The following is a 23,367-nucleotide window of genomic DNA, read 5'->3' as shown; positions in this document are numbered from 1 at the left end:
TATAAAATACTTCTGAATGCCATATACTTCATATACTATGAAGAGTATATGACAAAGTTCTTGTTTTGATCCACCATTAGTATTAATTAACATTGGAAAGACAGGGAGGTGACACACCATTTCTGTAATCAAAGAAAGAAAGTAAAATAGTGGTGATAGCCAAAGTTTTTGAAGAGTTGGGGGGCCCCAATTATTGGGTGGTCATCTTAGGGTTGCCAACCCTCTAGGCTTGTCCTGGAGTCTCCAGGAATTAACGATTAATTTTTAATTAAACATTGTCATGTGATGAAACCTCCAGGAGTATGCCCAACTAAAATTGGCAACCGTAGGTCAGCTTGAAACACCTTAAGTGGGCCTGACTTTGAAAGGATGGGTGCTCAGCACTCTATGAAAACCAGGTCTCTTTAAGGTGTCTTAAGTCGGCTACCCAAAATCACTAGTCATTTCTGAAAATTTAGGCCTACATTTTGATCCTCTAAACCTTCCTTTAAACCTGACGAGGAGCTGAGAAATGAAAAAAACAGAGGAGAATTCAGTTTTTATATATTACTAGGGATAATGAAGGTACAAAGTGGTTGGACTTGGTAGCAGGAAAAACTAAAGTGTGGCAGAGACTGCAGGATGCAAAGGGAAAAGCAGCTAAGAAGCTGGATGAAATTAAAGTTTGGGATGTCTGAGTAAAAATCATGCTAATAACCCAGCTTTGGAGACCGCTGCAAGGGGAGTTAGTTATTCCTGCAATTGAGGATGTGCCTGTGCTTCCAAGAGCTGTAGAAAGCAAACAGTGAGAGCTTGGCAAATCTATTTACTTTTAGCTTGCTGAACTATTTCCAGAGATTTTTACCAGCTTTTATGATTCAGCCTCTTCCCCTCACGTAGACAAACTGAGTGGGCCTTGGAAGTGTAGGACCCACAAACATACAAACAAAACCATAGGCCCTAATCCTGAAATGATCTTATTGTAGGCCCTAGTCTCTCTGCACAAAGCTCATTATAGGATTGGGGCCATAACAGTATCTATTAATTCCAAGTGGCGTTTACCCTTTCACCAGCTAGTTTACTCCACAGAATGCTGCAAGAATTCTGTCAAGGTGAGCATGTGTTTAGAAAACACAATGCAAAGCTAAGAGCTTTCAAAAGACAAAGATTAAGAGATAAAGTTATAGGGAAAATATTACAGAAAAGAAGAAGAGAGACAAGCACAAACAAAAAGGGAAGAGTCTAGAGAGAGAGAGAGAGGGGAAATGGTCTCCAGATGGAGGATGGGGGGATGCCAAAAGTCATGAAGACTTTTTTATTTTAATCCCAATTTCCCAAACACTGGATGTTGTTTATAAGACAAAATTGTTTGTATGTTACTGCCTAACTCCCAAAGCCCTGGAACAAGCTGGGGAAACCACAGCAGGGTTCCTTTTTAAGCATTAAATCAACGTGTTTCATCTGTCTAAATCCTGGGGAGACACAGGCAGTGATGCCAAATTCCAGAGTCTGCACTCAGCAGGAGCTGTGTGGTAAATTTGTGCATTTAGAATCAAAGTTTGGTTTATTAGCTGTCACCCTCTGGAAACGCTTTGGAGACGCTTCAGTCAAAACCCAGAAACCATGAAGTTTCCACCCGTCCCCCCTCCCATTATATTTCTGATATAGTAGAAGATCTGAAAAACCCAGCTGACACTGATGAGCAGGAGCATTGGTCTCATATGGGTCCTTGAAAGCACAGATGATCTTAGGGTTGTTTTTGTTGTTGTTGTTGTTATAAAGAAGAGTTTCTAGCCCTTTTCTCTGTGCTGAAAATAGAAAGTATTGTGAATTGAGTGCTAGGGCTGAAATGAATAAGCAGCAGGAGACTTGTGAATGGGTGAGTGGAGATCATTCTTCACACCCAAGTACACATGCTATTAATGTAAAACAAGCTGGCTAAGTGTGAAGGATGGCCCAAACAATCACCTTGCTAACCTTCTTCAAACTCCTCGGGTCAGCCTTGCGCGGAGTGTTGTGATCATGGTGCATGGGACTCAGTTACGTTGGGAAAGGTTGGCCACCAAAAAATCCTAAAGCCAGCTCTGCTTGGTAATATGTTCAGCCATGTCTGCTGCTGGGGCTGAGCTGGCTACTGTACATTCAGGCCTCCATTAAGCAAAGCACTGAAGCATGTGCTTAAATCCCATTGATTCTCACATCCTTATGTGTTTTGCTGGATCGGAGCTTCATAGGTAAATGGCTCCTAGCCCTTACACAAATGGGCAGAGGGGTAGGAAGGCGTGAGGATAACCCCAGTTTGTAATCCCAGCATGCTGTGGTTACACTGTGTGCCTTGGGCAAATCACAGCCTACCTCAATGTCCTTATTTCTAAAATGGAAATAACTCTTGCTATCTCACAGGGGTGCTGGAAGGATTAATTAGTTAATGGTTGCACAGTCCATTGGCAATGTAAAGCCCTAATTAGTTGTGATTGTAAAGCTTTTGTAATTAGGAATTTTTGGTTAACAGGTGTGATAGCAGTGTGTTTTTCTGAGGCAGTGCAAGCTAATGGCATGAAACGGAGGGCATAATATATTGGCACAGCAAACAGGTTTACAAGCTACATATACTGTGGTGTAATGATGCTTCGGAGTCACTGGATGTTACTGTGACTTCTGTTTATCGAGAGATCTGCCATATAAAGAAATGCTTCCAAAAGCCAGCTGTTAGGGCAGTCAAGCATGGTGTATGTGTGTCCCTCCTCTTTAGTACGGTGCTGTGCTGTAACGGTTAATGGCAGGGGCACAGGACTACTGCGAAGCTCAGCAGTTTTGGGTCATTCAACATTTCTTTGGTTTTGCTTTGGTTTGCATTGGTTCTTGCCCCCGCTGTTCCACTCCTCTTTTCAGGTTTGAACCAATCTGCAAACTCAGCCTAAACCATTAATATCTTGCCACTATTCTCCTCTCCAGTGAGAAAATTTCCCCCAATCCAACAAAGTCAGAGGCTGGAATCCCCTTTCCACAAGCAATGTCTCTCTCTGAAAGTGACAGACTCCCCATTGTCTAGGGAAGGGGGTAGCCGCCCAGAGGCCGTTAGCACCATATTGTTAATGCAACCACCAGGCTTTCCCCTACCCCTGGATTTTGGCTCGCTCCCTGCATCCTGGGTCCCCTACTGAAGGAGAAGGTAGGAGAGTAGGGGTCTGACAGCTCTGAGTGGAAAAGGAAGGTGCATTGAGAAGACCAGGTCTTTAGCAGGCTGGATATCTTTCAGGGGGAGGAGAAATCTTTTCCCTTGAAAACCTGAAGTGTCTGTCAGCAGATGAGACTCGGGAGCAAGTCTTGGGAGGAAACTGAGAAAGGGAGGGACAGAGGCAGAGCACCTAACAGAGGAGGCTATCAGGGTGTGTGTCAGGGAGCCATGTCCAGGCTCAGGGGTGGGAGGTTCCGTGGCAGTTGGAGGCAGCCAGTCTGGGGGAGAGACATGTTGTCGGTTGGGAGCCTCCATGCTAGGGCGCCTTGAAGGAAGCTGCTTCAGGAAAATGGACTGCGCCTAACCACTGCCCTGTGCCTTCCTAGTCCTGCTGCTCTGGCTGCCTGAGTCACTTCTAGAGTGTCCTGCTGGTGCTGGAACCTGGACAGCCCAGTAAGTGCCTGCTGATGCTGTTTCCCCATATGGGCCGTCAAACCTACAGCTGGGACAAGGGTAAAGGGAGATGAGGGAGCGACTGAAGCTGCTGCTGCCACAACCCTGCCTTGGAGGTGGTGCAGGGGGCTGTTGTTCCTCAGGAGGCACAATGCCCCTGTGAGCAGCTCCTAGCGTGTGGGGAGAGAGTGCACAGACTGCTACAGCTCCTCAGGCAGTGCCCACTGCCCTTGCAGCTGGCTAGCGGCACTAGCCCCAAGGACTAATAGTAAAGCCCAGGGACTGTACTCATGGCTGGAACCTGTTCAGGCGGAAAAGCCACCCCCTGGCCCATGTTAGCTTTTTTAACAAGAGGATTAACTTCACAGCCAGTGTTAGTTAGTTAGTTAAGGCATTGCTGTCTTGAGGGACTAAGTGACAAAGGAGCCCCAGTGCCAGTCCAGTGTGTTAGGCAGAGGCTGATAAAACACTAGAGCAACATATTGCCAGCTGCAGGGGATCCTATTTGTTGTGACCTTGACCCAGAGTTAAATGTGGCCTACCACTCTTCAGGGCACTGACTGTAACTTGCCCCTGGTAGTTCACAGTCAGGAGACTATGTGCTCCCAGTGGATTTCTGACCTCTCCCTGTATAGTGCAAACAGGACATAAGGCTGGGATTTTTCAGAGGGGTTTTAGGTAGTGTTGGCTGGAAAATATTGAAATATGTGGGGGGGGGGGGAAGCATAAAAATGTTAAATTTTTCCAAGGAAATTTTTTTAATTTTACAGCGAAAAGTCAAGAACTGAAATAACGGTCAGGCCATGCCATTATGGTGCCTCATGGAATATTGGGTGCCTCATGCTCTGATTCACCTCTATAGGTTGGGCTACCTGGTTGGATTACATTTCCCATGATGTGCCATGGTCTCACCTCATACTGAAGGCAATCAATTGCATCATAGGAGTTCCAGCTGTGGTGCATTATGGGAGCTATGGTTTGACTGAGAAGCCCAGCCCATAGAAAAGAATGGGGAAATGAGGAAACTGAACTTCAAAACCCATGAGGTCTGGTGGCAGATCATTTCTGATGAGCTATTTCAGTTTTTGGATGTTTGTTTTTGTGATGAAAAATAAAGATTTTTCACAACAAACAGACACTTTCCATACAAAGTTTTGTTTTGTCAAATCCCCAATTTTCTATTGAAAAACAGTTTTGACAGAAAATTTTCAATCAGACCAACTCCTTATTGACTTTTCCAGTATTGCCAGTCCCAAGCACTGAAAAATCATACATCTCATTCCCCAAGATCAGGGCTATTGCAGTAGAGAAAAAGATTGGCTGTAAGAACTGCTGTGGAAAGGTTCAGTAGTGGTCTCAGACAGTGCTGTCTGTTAAATGCAAGGAGTTATCTCTGTGCGTTGCATTTCCCTCTCATATGTCCCTGGAATCTATTGGTGCACAGATTAATTGTATTCTTATGAAGCAGTGGTTCTCAACCCAGGGTACATGTACCCCTGGGGGTACACAGAGGTCTTCTGGGGGTACATCAACTCATCTAGATATTTGCCTAGTTTTACAACAGGCTACATAAAAAGCACTAGCGAAGTCAGTACAAACTAAAATTTCATACAATGACTTGTTTATACTTTTCTATATGCTATACACTGAAATGTAAGTACAATATTTATATTCCAGATGATTTATTTTATAATTATATGGTAAAAATGAGAAAGTAAGCAATTTTTCAGTAATACTGTTCTCTGACAGTATTTTTGTATTTTTATGTCTGATTTTGTAAGCAAGTAGTTTTTAAGTGAGGTGAAACTTGGGGGTACAGAAGACCCATCAGACTCCTGAAAGGGGTACAGTAGTCTGGAAAGGTTGAGAGCCACTGTTATAAAGGATCTTCCACAGAGCCCCAGTGGGAGGAACAATAATACAAATCTACAACTCTTCCCCTTCCATGCCCCACTCTGAGTGAACTGACAGATCTAAGTTCTTCTGAGCTCAGAATCAGAGAGGACAATCCACACGTATGTGCAAAAGTACAAAATCAGCCCTGGTTGATTCAATGGAGTGGCACCTGCTAACACCAGATTTGAATATGACCCATTAACTTCTGTGGAATTGCAGTCACATATGTGAGATCAGGACTGGGTCCTTAATTTTTTGTCAACATCTAGCTGTGTTAAAGGTAATAGCTTTGTGTACAAAGAGGAAAAAATAGGAATTTCATATGTTTCTGCTTTCTAGAGCAGAATGTATCCAGCGTGATCAAATATATGTTATGTACTAAAATATATAGGCATACACTGAATAATATTATGCAGTACATACTAGCCCACTGTGTTCTAGATTTTGGTTTCTTACCTACCTGATACATTGTTTGTATTAAAAGGAGGAAAAGCGACAATGAAAACCCGGAACTTACCAAAGGCACTAGCCTGGTATTGGAGAACCTTTCCGAGGTTATTTTTTCTCTTAGTTCTTTTCATCATATTGTTTGCCATTATTTGGAGCCAGAACAAAGAAGAGTGTAACTGCTTAAAAATGGGAAAGCCTGGATTAACGACATTTCACGTAGGTAACAAAAGGGATGAGGCACAAATTCATTTCAAATAAGGTTATTTGTTATTGGTGGAATATATACAATGAGTTGATAAAATCTCCCAAAAGAGGAGGCTCTGAACAGCTATTTCAGAAAAAAAATTGCATATAAATCTATCTAATGAAAAATTCTGAATCTTTGACAAGACACTGCACCGTAAGTTTTTCAATGATGCAAACATTTTTCAGCAGTTAAAAAAATATGCAGATCTTTAATGGCAGTAGTGGCTTGCAATACTCATGCTGAAAAAGGCCCTTTCCACTATAGGGAAGAGAGCTTTGGCAGTGTTTACCAAGTAGATTCCTATCCGTGAAATTTGTCATAACAGAACTCAGGCTGACTTTTGTCGCCATTATTCCTTGAATACAAAAAAAAAAAAAAAAGACTGAGGTTTGTTTAGGCTGATCAGATCTGCAAAACCATGGTTTATGGATTTGGGATCCTCAGCCCTTCCAGTCCTGATGCTTTGCAGTGTCTTGGGAGCTGATCTGTGCATGAGTGTGTGTGTGTGTGTGTGTCTGTGGAAGAGTGGGGAATAGAGGAAAAATTAGGTTACTTACCAGTAATGAGGGTTAATTAGCTAATGTTTGCAAAGCTCTTTGAAGATGAAAAGCACTATATGACTGCTAAATACTATTAAGTAATTGAAGTTCTTTGATTGACTGCTAGTTGATGGGATAACAGCAGTCCTTTCCCCCCCCTTGTCTTGCTTGTGTTTCACTACTAATCTTACCTTGTTTCTGTTTGACTGTGCAGTGTGCACTGCCAACAGACACTATCAGAGTGCCCACTCTAATCTGTCACAGAATCAGAGGTGCTGGTAGGGCCCTGGGTATGTTAAAGAGGGGTTTACATTCAGGTCCACACTCCAAATATGAGACTTTCTAAGTCAAAATTGTGCCCAAAAATCCGGTTTGTACACACTATGAAAGAGTCCCCTGAGGCTTCTTGCCCAGATGGTCAGGAAACCTGACCAGACCCAGTTATTTATACTGGGTGTCTTCAGCTCAGTCAGGCCCCAGCTCCTTAAAATTTTCAAGGGGCCCTGGCCATTTGCAGGTCTTCTTAAGTCTTTCTGGTTTACCCTGGGAGTTTGCTGCACTCTCCATAGGATCGAGATGAAGGGCTCCCAGCTGGAAGTTCCTTCTGTGGCTCCAGAAGACCCTCCAGCAGTCTCCTGCTCCTTTCCCCCAGCTGACTGCAGTTTCCTCCCTTTTAAAGGCTCCTTCCCAAGCATACATGACTAACAGGTCAGGGGAGGAGTGGGGATAGCCCTGTCCCCAGGACCTGTCTGGCACCCTCCTTGCCAGTGTGCAGTCTATATACCCTGTCGCACACACCTGTAGACCAGGGTGAAATAGTGCACTGTGTTATGGCTGACAGTGACACTGTTCAGTGAGAAAATTTTCAGAGTTGCAGTGGCTGCCAAGGAGGAAAAAAAGCAAACGTGGTATTGGTCTTCAAATGCAGAAAGACGAGTGAACCTGGCAAATCTTAGCTGGTAAGTTTAATGTCAAACACTAGTGAAATAACAGAACTAGTATCAAGAACCAAAACTCACAAAACACCTAGAGGAGAATGGAAGCACGAGCAATAAATGTGAGGTTATAAAAAACAAATCTTGTCAGACAAACCCACATTTATTTCAACAGAATTGTAAAATTTGTGGGTGATGGGAATGAGATAGATATAATCCATTTGGAGTTTATTAAAGCATTGGACATAGCTGCTCTCATAATCTTACTCATTAATTCAAATTGGCTTGGATATAAACACTACCATATGGGATGGAAAGTCACAGAAGTAAACAAAGGCTAACGATAGGAAGCAAAGTATTGGAGTGGGGGAGAGCGTTTAATGGAGGGCTGCTGGGACGGGTCATGCCCTGTCTTAGTTAACATCTTTATTAATAATCTGAAAGAGGGAATAAACAGAAAATTGTTAACCTACCTAGATATACTAAATTCAGCAGTGTTGCTCCAGGGCGAGAAATAATACAAAGAATGTTAAAGGGGTTGGTAAAAGGAAAGAATATACTGTTGTGTTGTTGACAACCTTGCTGGATTTTACCTAAAATAAATATAGTTACTCAGTATCTGCATAGTTCCCCTGTATTTCCCTGTATCCACAAAATAGGAAATAATATAAATACAGAGATGAGCTACCTATAAATTTTTATTTAGCTATCTGAGTCCATTGGCAAGTTTTATGTAGTGCCCCAAAATGAGAGGCATCTTGGAGAAGTGAGTTAATGCACTTGAGGAAAAATAATCCAAAAACACAGGTGTTCCATGGGGAGAAACCTGAAAAGCAGTAATGCACAGCCCTAGGGGTGATTGTAGACAGCAAATTGGATATGAGATTACAGTGTATAAAGCAGCAAAAACTCTGAATGAAAATTTGGTCTACATGTGCAGAGTAGTCTTCTCTAGTAGTTACAGCAGAGGTCTCCTGGGTTCTATTCCCAGTTTTGTCACTGGTCCCTATGCACTCTAGCACAGGGGTTCTCAACCTTTTTCTTTTTGAGCCCCCCCCCCGCCCCAATATGCTATAAAAACTCCACGGCCCAGCTGTGCACCAGAACTGTTTTTTTCATATAAAAGCCAGGGCCGGCATTAGGGGGTACCTCCAGGGCAATTTCCTGGGGCCCCATGCCACAGGGGTCCCCACAAAGCTACATTGCTCAGGCTTCAGCTTCATCACCGGGTGGCAGAGCTCAGGGCCTCAGGCTTCAGCCCCATGCGATGGGGCTTCGGCTTTCTGCACTGAGCCTAAAGCAAGTCAAATGCTGGTCCTGCTTAGCGGACCCCCGTGAAACCTAATTGGGGCCCCCTAGGGGGCCCTGGATCCCAGGTTGAGAACCACTGCTTTAGCACAGGTCATGTAACTTCTCTGGACCTCAGTTTACTTATAGGCAAAACAGGTCTAATAATAGCTACATCACAGAGGAGCTTGTGAGGCTTAATTAGCTAATATTTGTTAATTAGACTGAAATTCTGGGATGCTTGCTGTTCTCTTAAGTTAAGAATTCTGCTAGGGATTTTTGAGAAGTTGCATTAAATTTAAAGAAGAAAAACCTCTCATCATAGAGAGCATAAAGCTTTTGCTAATGCATATTATTCACTCTCTATAAATACCTGTGAGGAGGAGGATTCTAACAGCACTTTTCTGTGCCCTGGTTCCCAGCACCATTGAAGCACATTATATATTGTTCTCCTGTGACACTGTACCTTGCTATCATACAAAAATACATAAATAGCAATAATAATGTCCTTCACATATTGGAGCATTGGCAGATTGAGCGGTATAAAACAGACCAACGTAACTTCCAAATGTATAGGAACAATACTGTTTATATTGTATGCTGTAGCTTGCATCAGTCTCACATATTAGAAAGTAACAGTGTTTTGTTTTTAAGGCCACAGCTGGAGAGGAGGAGATGGCTGGCTTGGCGGCTGCTGTTTGTGAGATGCCACAAAATCAAAATTTTACTGTAAAAGGAAATGTGATAGACCCTTTACCAATTCCATATGAATATCTCTTAGGCTCTCATCCTACTAGAAAAAGTGAGTGTTGATTGCAAGATGGACTCTAGTCAGCCCAGTCCCTTGCTGTTGTATTCAGAACAAAAGTATTAACATGTGGTGCAGGCAAATTATCAAAATAACAAGTGACCTTAAAAAGTAAGAGATCTGAGAGGCGAAATCACCCAGGTTTCCCTGAAACGTCACAAGCCACAGAAGAGGGAGAATTCTATCTCTGTTTGGTTCCAAAGAAACTCCACCCACCAAATCTCTCCAGCAGTATAGCAACATTATAATACTGGCCCCAATTCAAGGTTCTTAACCACATGCTTAATTTTAAAGATGTGAGTAATCTCACTTATTTCAATGAGACTACTCACAGTCTTAAAGTTAGGAATGTGCTTAGTATCTTACTGAATCAGGTCCACTATGACATCAGACCAATGAGACATTGGTTTATCATCCCTGAGGAAAAACACAATGTAAGTTCTGGAGCTTCTCCTATAAATCAGAGCAGAATTTGGCCTATTCTTCCTAGCAGCTTCTGAAATTAATCCTTTCATGGATTACACCATGTTTGTTACTTTCCTCTTTTTCACCTAAAACTACCAGTAAACAATGTGCATATGGATACCCAGTACCACTGGATGTAAGTGCACCTTGGAACAATCAAGAATAAGGTGCTGATCTTGCAAGCAGCTCCATATGGCAGGGACTTCTGGGAGGGGATGGTTGGAGCACTCCCTGGACTGAGGCTTCTGTGAAGAGGTGGGTGTAGGTGCTCATGAACCAGGAGGTCAGGCTACTGGGGGGCTGGGGCAATGGCCAGTTTTTCTGTCTCTTGGAGGTGGCAGCCTTATTTGGACCCTGACCAGGTTTGGCCCTAGTGCCCAGGGCCGGCTTTGGCTTTTTGGCCGCCCCTGCGCTGCAGATGTGCCCCGGCTAGCGGGGGAAGGGGGTGAGAGTGGGGGGGGGAGAAAGAGAGAAGGGGGACGGCCAGGGCTTCAGCGGGGCGCTGCCACGCGGCTCCGCCACCTGCCGGGAGGGCTCTGTGCTGCTCCGGTCGGCTGGGAGGGAAGGACGCGGGCTGCCCTGCCGGGTTTGCTGCAGGGCACTCCTGTCCTCCGCGCCACCGTCCCCTACAGGGCGGCCGGAGCGGAACACCACCACCACCAAAAAAAAAAAAAAAAAAAAAAAGCGGCCGTGCCGCCCTAGGATTGGGCGGAATGCTGCCTCCTACAAGCTGCCGCCCCAAGCACCAGCTTGCTCGGCTGGTGCCTGGAGCCGGCCCTGCTAGTGCCCCTGGAGATGTGGGCCAAATTTAAGTGAGTGGCATTGCAGCCTGGCACATGGGATCACAGCACTGCTCAGGTTTGGCTTCCTAGCCAGCTGGGCCTCTTCTCAACACTCCTACCAGATGGCCATAGTGTAAGAGGAGGAGGGCTTCTGGGAGGGGTCAGGTTTCTCACGTCACTTTTTGTGGTTCAGCTCATCCTTGACTTGTTCTGCCTCCTTGTTGGTGTCATGAGCCATGAGAGCCACAGTGTCCGCTTTGGAGTCACTTTGGTAGCTGGTCATGAAGCTCACCCTTCTTCCCAGGGGGAAAAGAACAAGCTTTCCTGCTCACTTGGCTACCCAATCACCCAGTGCTTCAGAGGCAGTCCCCTATTTGTATTGATTCAGATCAAACTTGTGTCCAGAGCCAACTGAGACTCCATGCCCCTCTCCCTTTGGAGCTGGTAAAATTCCTCTCTTAGTCCTGCCTGTTTTTCAAAAGGCAGCAAGGCATCTCTGGCTCAGGTATCCAATGCACTAATGTACTGGCTTTTTCTGATTTGTACGGTGTCCAGCAAGTTCTGCTTTGGCAGGACCCTCCCCCCTATAGCTGGGGAGCCAGCTGGGCATGGTTGAGTTCATTTGTAAGTCACATTTCATAAAGACACCCAATCATGTAGCCTTCTTAGCCTACAGAACAAAAGAAGAGAGTGCGGGTATTAGATTTTAAAAAGCATCAAATTGGCATGCATATGTAAACTAAATATTCTAGATATATTAATATTAAACATAGTTCACATTAGATTTTTTTTAAAGTCTTGGCTGATCTTTCCCTGCTGGTTTAGAATAAGTATCTTATCTGGAGATTTTGAAAAGTCCTGGTGGCAGATCTGTGAAAGGTGGATAAGTTGTTATTGCTGATGTCCAGTACAGTAAAAAAACCAATGCTAAATCCTATGGTGAGCTGGGGTTATGAAGGCTACTTTTTTTGTCAACAGTAAAAGGAAGCCACCAAATCTTACTGCAGACCTACCATGTTATTTGTACTTGGCTGGCACTGGCATTCATTTTAGTACCAGGGAATTGAGTTCAAACTTGTATGCATATGCACTGAGCTGCAAACTTCCACTCCCAGACTAGGCACTGAATCTAGGGTCCTACACTGAAATCAATCGGTATAAGAGGGAAATGCTTGTGATACAGGGTACTTTCTCCCTGATTCTCAGATGTCTGTCTGTCTGTCTCTCTCTCTATAGATATACACATTTACATTTATAATCACTAGAGTCTTAGCACAATACTCAGCTCACTGATTACGTATTATGTAGTTACACAAATAATTAATAAATGGAGATGTTCTCATATTTACAGACTGTATATCATATGCTCTAGCTAGTTTAAGGAAGGTGTGTGGGGGGGGAGTGGAGGCAATTTCCATAGTGCACAGGGCCCCAAAATTATTTAATTTGGCCCTGCATGTTTTACTGAGCAATTGGAACTACTATGGGAAAACACAGGACCAAACCAGCGAAACTATAATTTCACATGACTCTGCCTCTAGTTCACCAGAGCAGGAGCAGTGCATAGAAGGAAAAAAAGAGATCATATACATTATTTCTGTTTTTACCTTTTGTAGGATATTTGTCAATTGGGATTTCCTCCATCCACCGGAAGAATAAATACTATCTAATGAGAACAATTGAGTCCATTTTTAGTCAGTCCAGCCCAGAGGAGTTAAAAGAGATAGTCTTAGTTGTCTATCTAGCAAACAATGATTCTACTCTAAATAAGCAAACAGCTAAGGAGATTAAAGATGGATTTAGTTCACATATTGATGAAGGAAACCTTCTTGTTATATGCAGCTCTCTAGCCAGTTACCCTTCTTTACAAGGTCTGCAAAGGAACTTCTGGGATAAAGATCAAAGTGTCCAGCACAGATCAAAACAGAACGTGGACTATGCTTTTTTAGTTAATTTTTGTGCCAGCCTCTCACATTATTATCTGATGTTGGAAGATGATGTGGTTTGTGCCAACGGTTTCCTTTCCATAATACAACAATTCATACGTGAACGGATGGAACCCTGGACCACAGTAGCCTTTTCCACATTGGGCTATATAGGGAAACTCTATCACAATGAAGATCTTCCCAAACTGGCACGATTCCTGTTGCTGTTCTATGACGTGATGCCTTGTGATTGGCTTTTAGAACTTTTCCACCAATCCAAAGCGCAGAAAGAAATCATTACCTTCAGACCTTCTCTTTTTCAGCACATTGGCAGAATCTCATCTTTTCACACTATGGAAACTATATTCAAAGATCCAGAGTTCCAAGAAGATTTTGGGGATTTTGGAGACTTCCCTGCTGTCTCCTGTTACACAGACATATCAGTGTTTGATGACTATGTGCCTGAGGAAGTTTGTCCACCTGGCAAAGGTGTCTTTTGGGGAAGAAATGTAACATCAGGGAGCTCCTTTACCATTGTTTTTGAAACACCTATCATTCTCCAGAAGCTTCAGATTTATACGGGATCAGCTGAATACAAACGGGACATTCTGTATTCTGGTTACGTGGAACTGGGCACAGTGAAAATAAAGGAAAATGATAGTGCAACATGCAGGATTTTCAGAAGAGCAGGAGATTTTCGCAATGGAACATTTGAATTGGACAACTTTGGTCAAGTTATGGGGGAGCAGATTCACTGCCTTCGAATACAGGTAACAGTCACACAAAAGGAATGGCTGATAATAAGGAAAATAAATATTTGGGTTAAAAAGGGTTAATGGGTTAAAACTCAGGATCTGTTTTGCCACTTATGTTTAAAAATGGGAAGGAAATCCATCTTACACATCACCTTGTACTACTCACTATGTAACAAAAGCAACTTTGTCATTGTTTAATGAAAAACAAAGCCAGACTTGGGAGGCATTTCTAGTTGAAATAAACAAAATAAAACTCTCATACAATTCATTAAACTTTTTCTCCCACAATGCAGTTGTGTCTATGAAAGTTCATTGGTAATAGAACGTGTATGCCTACTCTTTAAATAGGATTTATCACCTATGTAGTGGTCATGAACACTTAGGCTAGTTTACACTAGCACTTACTGCGGTATATTTTATGTCACTCGGGGGTATGAAAAAGCCACCCACCTGAGCGACGTAAATTACACCAACCTAAGCACTGGTGTAGACACTGCTATGTTGGTAGGAGAGCTTCTCCAGCCAACATAGCAATCACTGCTCGTGGGGCTGGAGTAGTTAAGCCGACAGGAGAGCTCTCTCCATTTGGCTTAGAGTGGTTACATTAGAGAGCTTACAGCGCCACAGCTGCATTGCTGCAGCTCCGCTGCTGTAAACTCTCCAGTGTAGCTGTAACCTTAGGGTTACATTTAGGTGCATATCTGCCTAAATCTAGGTTCTCTGCTCAGCTGTTGCCTAACCCTGTAGATGTCTCTCAAAAACAGAATGCACAAGGGCGCCATGCAATAAGGAGCTAGTAGGCAAACTTCTGCTTAGTCTCAAGACATAAATGTCTTAATTGTTTAAATATAATTGCTGATTCATCAGCATTCACACATTCACTCATTCCCACACATCCTCATAACAGTGAGGTCATTGTGACACTGGGAAAGTATCTTTAAGAGGTCAAGGCAGAGTCTAGGACAAGTGGATAACCTTACCCTAATAACCTTTGGCCTACAAGCCAGAAAGCTGCTTTCAACATCTCTTAGAAATGCTCATTTTTTATTAAACATTTGGCCAACTAAAGTTACTCAGGCATAAATCCAAATATGGCCTATGTTCCATACACCACATCTGCACAGGAAGTCCCAGACCCTGCACCAAAGAGCTTGCATTCTATCCATATCTATACCTTTTCTGTGTTGGGAGGAGGAAAAGGGTATGCTTAACATATATGTGTATATGAATTTGTGTACACATATGTGTATATGAATTTCTCTCAATGGAAATGCAACAGAACCGTGGTGACACTTTTCCACACTTTTTTTTTTTTTTTTTTTTTTTGTATTTTGTGTTCTATGCTTGTACAGTAGAGGGCACCAAAGTTTCATTAGCTGGCCTTCACGAACTGACCTTTTTTTCTGATGATGCTGACTATTTCATGCATGCTATTTAATTATATGTGCTCAAACTCTACCCAAAATACATGTAAAATCAAGCCCAGGAAAAAGGAATTAAGCACTAGTTGCATTAATAAAGTAGCTACTGTTAACACTGGTGATGTTACATTTACCTGGTGATGTTATGTTTATGCTCTTATCAGAGGCCACATAGTCAGCTACAGCAAAGAGCTAGTGAAGCACCACTCAAAGTGTTGGCAGTGAGAAGTTTACCCAGGGCTGCACCAGTTTTATTCTTTAATATAAAAGAACACAAAACTAATGTCAAGCCTTCAACAAGATCCAGGTTAGCAACTCCATAAAAGGTGACAGCTAACAGCAGTATAGCTAGAGTGAGCTGCTACTGAAAGCCACAGCCACAAAAATGTTGAAGGGAGCTGGAATTGCAGGCAAAGGGGAGAGATTGCGTAGAGAGAAAGAGAGTGATCTACATTGAGCACCACTAAGATAATCAACAATATCAAAAAGAATAGTGTCTGGGTCTAGCTTTGTGGGGCTCTACATGCCAGATCTCCAGGGGAGGAGCAGCTGGTGTCCATCATAACTCTTATAGACCTGTGGAAAGGATTAAGTGCCACCATCTTAGAGAAATTCCATCAGTGTCGGGGGGGACAGAAATACCTTTTGGTTGATGGTGTCAGCAGTGTTTGATAGATCAAAGAGAATCAGCACTGATGCTCCAGTTCTGTCTATCAAGATAAGGAAGTCATCTATCAGTGCCACCATGGCTGTGTTGATGCCATGAACTTGCCTGAAGCTAGAATGGGAGAAGGCTAGAAAATTAGTGATGGTCAGATTAGTGATGGCCACAGCTAGAGCTTTTCTTCTCTTGTTTTACCCTGGAGTAGAAAGAAGTTTACCTTATGATTTCTAGTGGTTGGGTATATATTTTGTGGCCTGCATCATGCGGGAGGTCAGACTAGATGATCATAATGGTCCCTTCTGACCTTAAAGTCTGAGTCTGAGTCTATATAGGCAAATAAATATATTTTCAATACACTGACTTAAAATTAAAATGTTACTTCTATGCTTTATAGTGCTAAGAGTCTTATGGGCCTGATCCAAAGCCCATTGAAGCCAATGGAATAACACCCAATGACTTAAATGGGCATTGGATCAGGTTCAATGAGAAGACACTAGTGTTTAAAATTCGGGAAGTGGCATAACTGATTCTGATTCCATGGTTTATTGGGACAACAACAGAAACCAATTTTTTGACTTCATAGTTTTAACCCACAGAGTCCTTGAGTAAACCCACACTTAGGTCTCATATGGTATGTCTACACTGCAGCTGGGAGTGAGCTTTCTAGCCTGGGTAGCTTTATCTATGTGACACCACTGACTTTAGTGGGAGTCCTGTTCATAAAACCTCTTTCACCGTTCTGAGAATTCATCCATAAACCTTTGAGGAATATCTATCAAACAGAGATTACAAATGCCTTTCCCTCCCCCCACCTGATAATTTATTTTCTCCTACATGGCATGTCAGCTAATTGGGTACTGACAAGTCAATATTGGGTGGGGGTAGGTCTGGGTTGTCTTTCTGTGGAGTACTCATTACCAAGACTCCAGAAAGAGGACTTGTTAACTAACTAGAGTGGACCACGTAATGATGACTAGGTGGCAGTATTTTAAACATGACAGTTCTTTTCTACACTAAGTGCTAAGTCATGTTTAATATATTAGTTAATGTGTCATAACAATGTCATTTCCCTAGTAGCTGCAATGTGAATTTTAGGTGAATTGCTCAGGTGAATGCAAACTGAACACTGGTTTCCCATAGAGTTAGTTTCACGGTTCCTTATCTTCAAGGTGCTCAATAGCATAGACCCAAGTTACCTAAAAGATCACCTAACACTCCTGAAAGAAGACCATGGCTGGCAATTTTACTCCTCAAGCATAATGGAACTTTCTAGCATAAGGGTAAATCTTGTCTGTGCAGAAAACAGAGCTTTCTTGGAGGCAGGTTCAAGATTGTGGAATGAATTCCCACAGGAACTAAGGACCACACTGGAGTGCAAGGGCTAAGGAACAGCTCTGGGCCCAGGTGACCCCACCCAACCACACCTGCAAAGCCTGCACAAGCAGGAGGCAGGGCTTAAAAGAGGAAGGAGAGCCACTCACATGGAGGCAGATAGTGGAAGGGAGCAGACTGAGGTGATGCACTTGGAGGTGGAGAACTTGTTGCCTGAGGCCTGACAAGGAAGACTTGAGCAAACCTACAAAGGAGAGGCAGGTGACTGACTGTGCAGGTCAGAGACTTTATTTGAGGTTCTTTGATTTACTCTGCCGGAAGGAGACTTGAGTAAAAAGTGGTCTGGTGTGTGTGTGTGGCTGCTTACCAGCTCAAGGTGCAGGATATAGCTACTCACCACTGGGCCCTGGACTGGAGTCTGGTGGAGAGGGTGGGTCTGGGCTTCCCTATATGCTCCAAGAAGATGTGATAACAACAGGAGCCTTCACCCTGGGGGAGCACCCTGCTGGGGAAGATGATGACTGTTCACAGGCCCAGACCCCAAAGTCCCTGTATTAAAGGGAAGGACTGGAAACCCTTGGTGGTGGGCGAAGGACAGGACTGTATTTTCAATAGGGAGATGACCTGACACACCCTGCCTGACTGCTAGGTGGCACTGTTGGTGGTCATTCACCTTCCCCAGACTGTCACAAAATTCACCACCTCTGCTCCAAGTGCAAGGTGTCCTTTTTGACCTGAATTCTCCAATATAAACATATATTTTGCTGTGTGTGTGTGTGTGTGTGAGAGAGAGAGAGAAAGAGAGAGAGAGAGAGATACTACAGTGATGAGAGCAGTACAAGAACCCAATTAGAATAGAGATATTTCAATGGGGTTTGAAAACCAAGGTCTCAATAGCCAGTGTGGACTGAACAAGATACAGGGTTTGGCCTGCGTGGTGCTCCCTGTACATCTCTGGTCAAGAGAGAAAAAGAAGAACTGTATAGAAAAAGTGACTGGACCATCCCTAGGATACAATGGCCACAGCTAGAGCTTTTCTTGTCTTGTTTTACCCTGGAGTAGAAGTTTACCTTATCATTTCTGGTGGTTGCAAGTGGGTCTATTATCAGGATGCCAAAAGCTGACGGAGGTGTTGAAGACATCCTCATTCAGATGCCATTCTTCTTAACAAAAAATTAAACCGTGGATAGTGGGAAACTTCAATTTAAATGTATTTATCCAGATCTCATACATTGCTACACTTCTTACAGTGACCCTTGCCTATCAAAAACCCTTTCTGATCCTCAATTCTGCAAGGTGCCAAGCACCGTCAACTCCCATTGAAATCCACATGAACACTCAACTCCTTACAGTAGCAGTCTATTCCTTACAGGATCAAACCTTTCACTGACAGCCGCATGCTGTAATCACACTGGCAGAATACACTAAGGTGGATGCTTTATCTGTGGATTGCATTTAAGCATTTCCAGCTCCCATGAAAAGAGACAGCTGTGCTTCTTGAAGGATTTTGAACTTAGTTTGTTGAGGGGGGAAGCACTATATTTGGGGAGCAGTTCCTCTGTCTTAAGCTAGTTTATTGCCTTCTGCTGTGTTTGTTCCTCCATCATATTGAGCCAGTTACTAGACCTGACCCTTCTCACACTGTTCACATGATCTCCAGTTTCTGCAGCCTCCTAATCAAGCAAAACTCCCACTGACCTTAACAAGAATTTTGTTCCAGTAAGAGCTGCAGAAGACTGGCAAGGGTAGACATTCACATACACGAACGTTTTTTTCATTTATTTTTAAAATCACTTCCAAGCATGGGGAAATTTTGACTCTCAAGGGCAAACTTTGAAAGCAAAGTAACACACCCATGTCCTATTTCTTAACAGGAGCTGTACACATAACTTGCTCATAGCTTTGAAAATGTTTCCTTTAATATAGATTAAAAGCATGTGAATCTCTTGCTGAATGCCAGAGGCTCTAGAAACCCTATACTTGGTGGCTTGTAAAATTATCTCCCTTCAAAAGAATTTTCCTGTGCACTGATTGCAAAAGGAAAGAAAAGAAAGTAAAGTAATGCTAATGGGATTTTGAGTCACTCCCTCGTTCCACTGTACATTTCTATTCATTCTGCATACTGCTTACGCAGCACTGCCCTGATCACACAAACCCTGCTTTCAAACAGGGCCAGCCTGTTGTTTCAGCACATCTGGGCTGCCTGCTGAACAGCTCCGTCCATCATACACTGAAAACCACCCTACTGAAGCATCACCCATGGATATGTAACCCCTAAAAGGTGGCAATCCTGAAAGAATAAGCACAGCTATCACTGCCTCATCAGCAATGGGCTGACGCTATCTTGTCATAACTGGGAACGATGCTCCAGGGGGAATAACAAGGTGGCAGCCATCTTCTCAAAAGAGAAAAGATTGTCTTGTGGTTAAAGCATAGACAGGGGTTCAGGCCAAGCTGGGTTTTGTGCAACCTTGGGCAGGTCACTTGGGGGGAGGGGAGATTTTTAAAGGCAAAAATGAGATTTAAGAGTCCAACTCCAATTGATTTGAGTGCTTAAATGCCCTGTGTGCCTCTGAAAATCTCCCCCTTAATTTCTGTGCCTCATCTCCCCATCTGTAAAATGGGAAAATAATACTAGCTTTCTCCTACCTTTTGTTTAGTTACTAAACTCTTCTGGGCTGGAGCTGTCACTTGCGACATGTTTATACAGTGCCTAGCACAATGGGATCCTGATCTTGGTTGGGCCTCTAGGCTCTTCTGAAATAAAAATACTATAATAATACTTGAGCTACCTGCAGGTCCCCAACACCTCCATTAGCCCACCTCCCTTTGTATAGCAAATGCTACATATTAGAAAATGTTTGGCTACATTATTCAATATAATTGTAACTAACAATAGTTGATATAGGACCAGCGCAAGCTGCTTCATGGGTTTAGAAGGTTTCACTTAATACACTTGTAAGCCAAATCCTGCATCAGGCAGAGTTCCTGCGACTGCCATTGAACCCAACGAGAGTTCTGTAGATATCTATATCAGGCTTGTGATACCATGACCATTACTTTACTACTTGAGTGCCAAGTTGAAGGTACACTGCACCTCTTGGTATGTGGGCCAATGTATATAAGAATATCACTGTCAAACACCCCTGATCACAGAACCTGTTTCCTTTTAACACTTAGCCAGATGGCTTCATGTAACTAATGTGGGCTGAAATCTGAATAACTATGTATTCTTCTGAATAAGTGAATGATCAGACTTGAACTTCTCCTAGAGTATGAGGACTTGAGGATTCTGCTGTATAGCTCTGTATAGCTGCTCTGCAGCTCCCATTGAAACCTATGGCAGGGGCCCCAAATCTCTTTTAAGCCTTTCAAAAAGGTAATTTTCCTATATTTTTAATAAGGGCTTTGTTTTACTTCTGATGCCACACAGCTTATGCTTATTCCTCTCTCAAGCTAGATTGCCAGGGGCTCTCCATCCTGCCCCACAGCTCCTCTTATTTTAACTTTTATTTTCCTCCTGCTTTCTGATTTTTGTCCAATTTTCCTTCTTTAGGGGGTAGGAGGGCTATTGCTTTGCTCCTCTCCCCTGGTTGCCTCCCTTCCCTTACACACTGATTGGGAGAGGGAGCGTCTGGGCCATGTGCTCCAACAGCTAAGTTGTCACAGACACACAAAGCTTGGGCCAGTGGAGCTGCTTTCTGAGACTGTGGCACTCCATGCAGCAGCTGCACTTGTGGTCAGGTGCATTAGGAACAGCACATTTGAAGAGGATGCCCACTGTGTTACAAACAGCAATTCATTTGCAGTGGAGAAGCAAGTGGAACTAGGATCATGTAGCTTTTCCACCCATGCTGCTGCTACTCCCTTCTACCCTGTGTAGTCTTGTGCCCAATGTTGACAAATACTGTCATAAAGAACTAATGATCGCCATATGGCGAATGTGGAGATGTGGTGGAATCGTTCTGAATTGGAAGGGGGGGGAAAAAGGCAGAAATCCAAAAAGGGATGGGAGACAATAGATTTTATAATAAAATCAGCTTGGTCTTGTTGGGCAGGATCCTCTTGAAGCTTTTCCATGATGCTTTAAAAACCTGTAAGTATATTTGAATAAAGAAATGTCTTAAGATATTGATACATATTTTGATTGTCATGAAGCAAAGGTCCATACTGTGTGGTAGTGTTAGCCAATCACCTGGCTGCGTGGTTAGTTAAACCAGAGAGTCCTAGATTTTAAAGGAATTTTAAATAATATATGTTAGAAAAAGGAGCAAATAGGTTTATGGGGCCAGATCTTCAGCTGGTGTAAACTGGCATAGCTCCATGAAGTCACTGGAGCTATGCTGATTTATACCCACTGAGGATCTAGCCTGAATCATTCTCATAGAAGTGCAGTATGAGATTTTTTTTATACAGACCAGAGGCCCAAATGTCAGCAAGAACATAACATATATTTATTTACACTAATTACTAACCTTTTCCAGAGAAGCAGAGAACACTGTGAAATGTGGTTTGCTGGTGTTAGCTATCCAATTGACTAGCCTATTTTTTGACAACTTAACATTCATTACCACACACCTTCTACTGTGTTTTTTCCTGTTTTTGAAATTATGTGGAAGGCATTGGAATAATCAGCTGCAAGCAGAATGAGAGTCTACATCCAACCTAGAAACCCCATGCAGTCTCCTTGAGGATTGTTTACAAAGTAACTTAAAGGGGAAGATGAGGGACTCGTTTAAATAACAAGAGCTCACTGAAGCGCAATGGGCTGATGATGGATGGAGTATCATTCTTTCCTGAATGACAAGTGAATAATGTGGGTAAAACCTAGCTGTTAATTTGCAAGCTAACCTGAAAAAAGTCTTTGAGGCAAAAAGCACAAGCATTATAAGGATGCACAGACAAAATAATAATGAAACACTTGACAGTTTGCATATGATACCCAAAAGGTGCTGTAAGCACCTAGATCCTCTGAACACTGGTCACAGGGACATAGCCTGTAGAAACAGAAAACATGTTTTAGGTGATTAAGTTTGTACCCCTGCCAGGGGAGGATTATTCCTGCATTGTAGTTACTCGGATGAAGCTATTGAGGAGTGGGTCCTATATGTAACCCAGAATAACACTAGCCTGTTTTCCTGCCATATGCATTACATTCCTAGCTAGTTTACTATCTGCTCTCACCCCCTTGCCTCTTAGCAGCATTCCTTCCCAGACTTCTCCCTTCTACTGCCTTTCTAATTATTTGCCACCCAAGGTTCTAAGTTGAATCTAATTTTATTTTCTTACCCCATCCTGGATCCCACGCTTGCTCACATGACTAGTCGTTAATTACATGAGTTGGTCTTCTACAGTTTACTTGCTTAAGGAAGGGCTACTCCTGGGCCTTCTCTAACCCCCCTTGGTGTCAATGAGTGTGGAGCTGAGATCTTGGGAGTATGAATACACTTGTTTGGGCCTCCTATTTCCACCAGCATTAGGTACCTTTTAGTGTTGTTTTTCTGTTGTCACTAGGATTTACAGACCTCACTATGTATTATTTATGAATGTACCTGACCTACTGGAATTATTTCCAAAAGTTGGATTATATTTGACCAGCTAAAAAATCAATTTCATGTATGATCTACCCAAAATAAGAATGACAATAAATCTAAAACTGAGCCAAAAATACCAATATTGATAAATTATTATAGAAGTTTTATAGAAAGGCTTTGGGGAATTCTGCATGTAAATGGCTTGAAAGATCAAGCCCTGTAATGGGAACAAAAATGGAGAGGTGGCAAAAGAATTTAGCGATCTCACAAGCCATTTTAATTCAGTTTGACTACATCTGAAATGTAAATTGTACTTCCTACATTCGTATTAACAGCTATGCCTATTGTGTCAATGTCTGAATATAAATCTATGCAAAGAAAGATGAAATTAACTATTGGGCCATGGAAACAGAGTAGGAAAAGCAAACTGTGTTCCGACATTTGAAATATTATAATCAGAGGATTTCATGGTTTATTTTAGAAACAATGAGTGTTCTATTCATTCCAGCATTCAGAATATTCCTTTGTTCACATACTAATGTGCTGAACCTGATTACTTCAAGAACAAGACCTCATAACTGTAGGGAGGAAGGGTTCTGGGTTTTTCATCAGCTCCCATACCATATGTTTCATTGGATAAAAGAATGTCACTGAATCCAAAGAGATGCCCATATAGTGTACTATACAAAGTAAAATATTGCTCAAACTCGTGAAATG

General features: G+C 42.8%; 1 protein-coding gene across 1 annotated transcript; it reads left to right on the top strand.

Moving 5' to 3' along the window:
* The first annotated feature begins 6,004 nt into the window (after positions 1–6,004).
* LOC135877167 (alpha-1,3-mannosyl-glycoprotein 4-beta-N-acetylglucosaminyltransferase C-like) lies at positions 6,005–13,780 on the top strand. The gene is made up of 3 exons (XM_065402526.1): positions 6,005–6,172; positions 9,619–9,766; positions 12,636–13,780. The coding sequence occupies exons 1-3, from the start codon at positions 6,005–6,007 to the stop codon at positions 13,778–13,780; spliced, it is 1,461 nt and encodes a 486-aa protein (XP_065258598.1).
* The last annotated feature ends 9,587 nt before the right edge of the window (positions 13,781–23,367 follow it).

Source organism: Emys orbicularis, chromosome 4, assembly GCF_028017835.1.
Source record: "Emys orbicularis isolate rEmyOrb1 chromosome 4, rEmyOrb1.hap1, whole genome shotgun sequence".
NCBI classification, from domain to species: domain Eukaryota; kingdom Metazoa; phylum Chordata; order Testudines; family Emydidae; genus Emys; species Emys orbicularis.
This window is presented reverse-complemented; position numbering and strand designations above follow the sequence as displayed.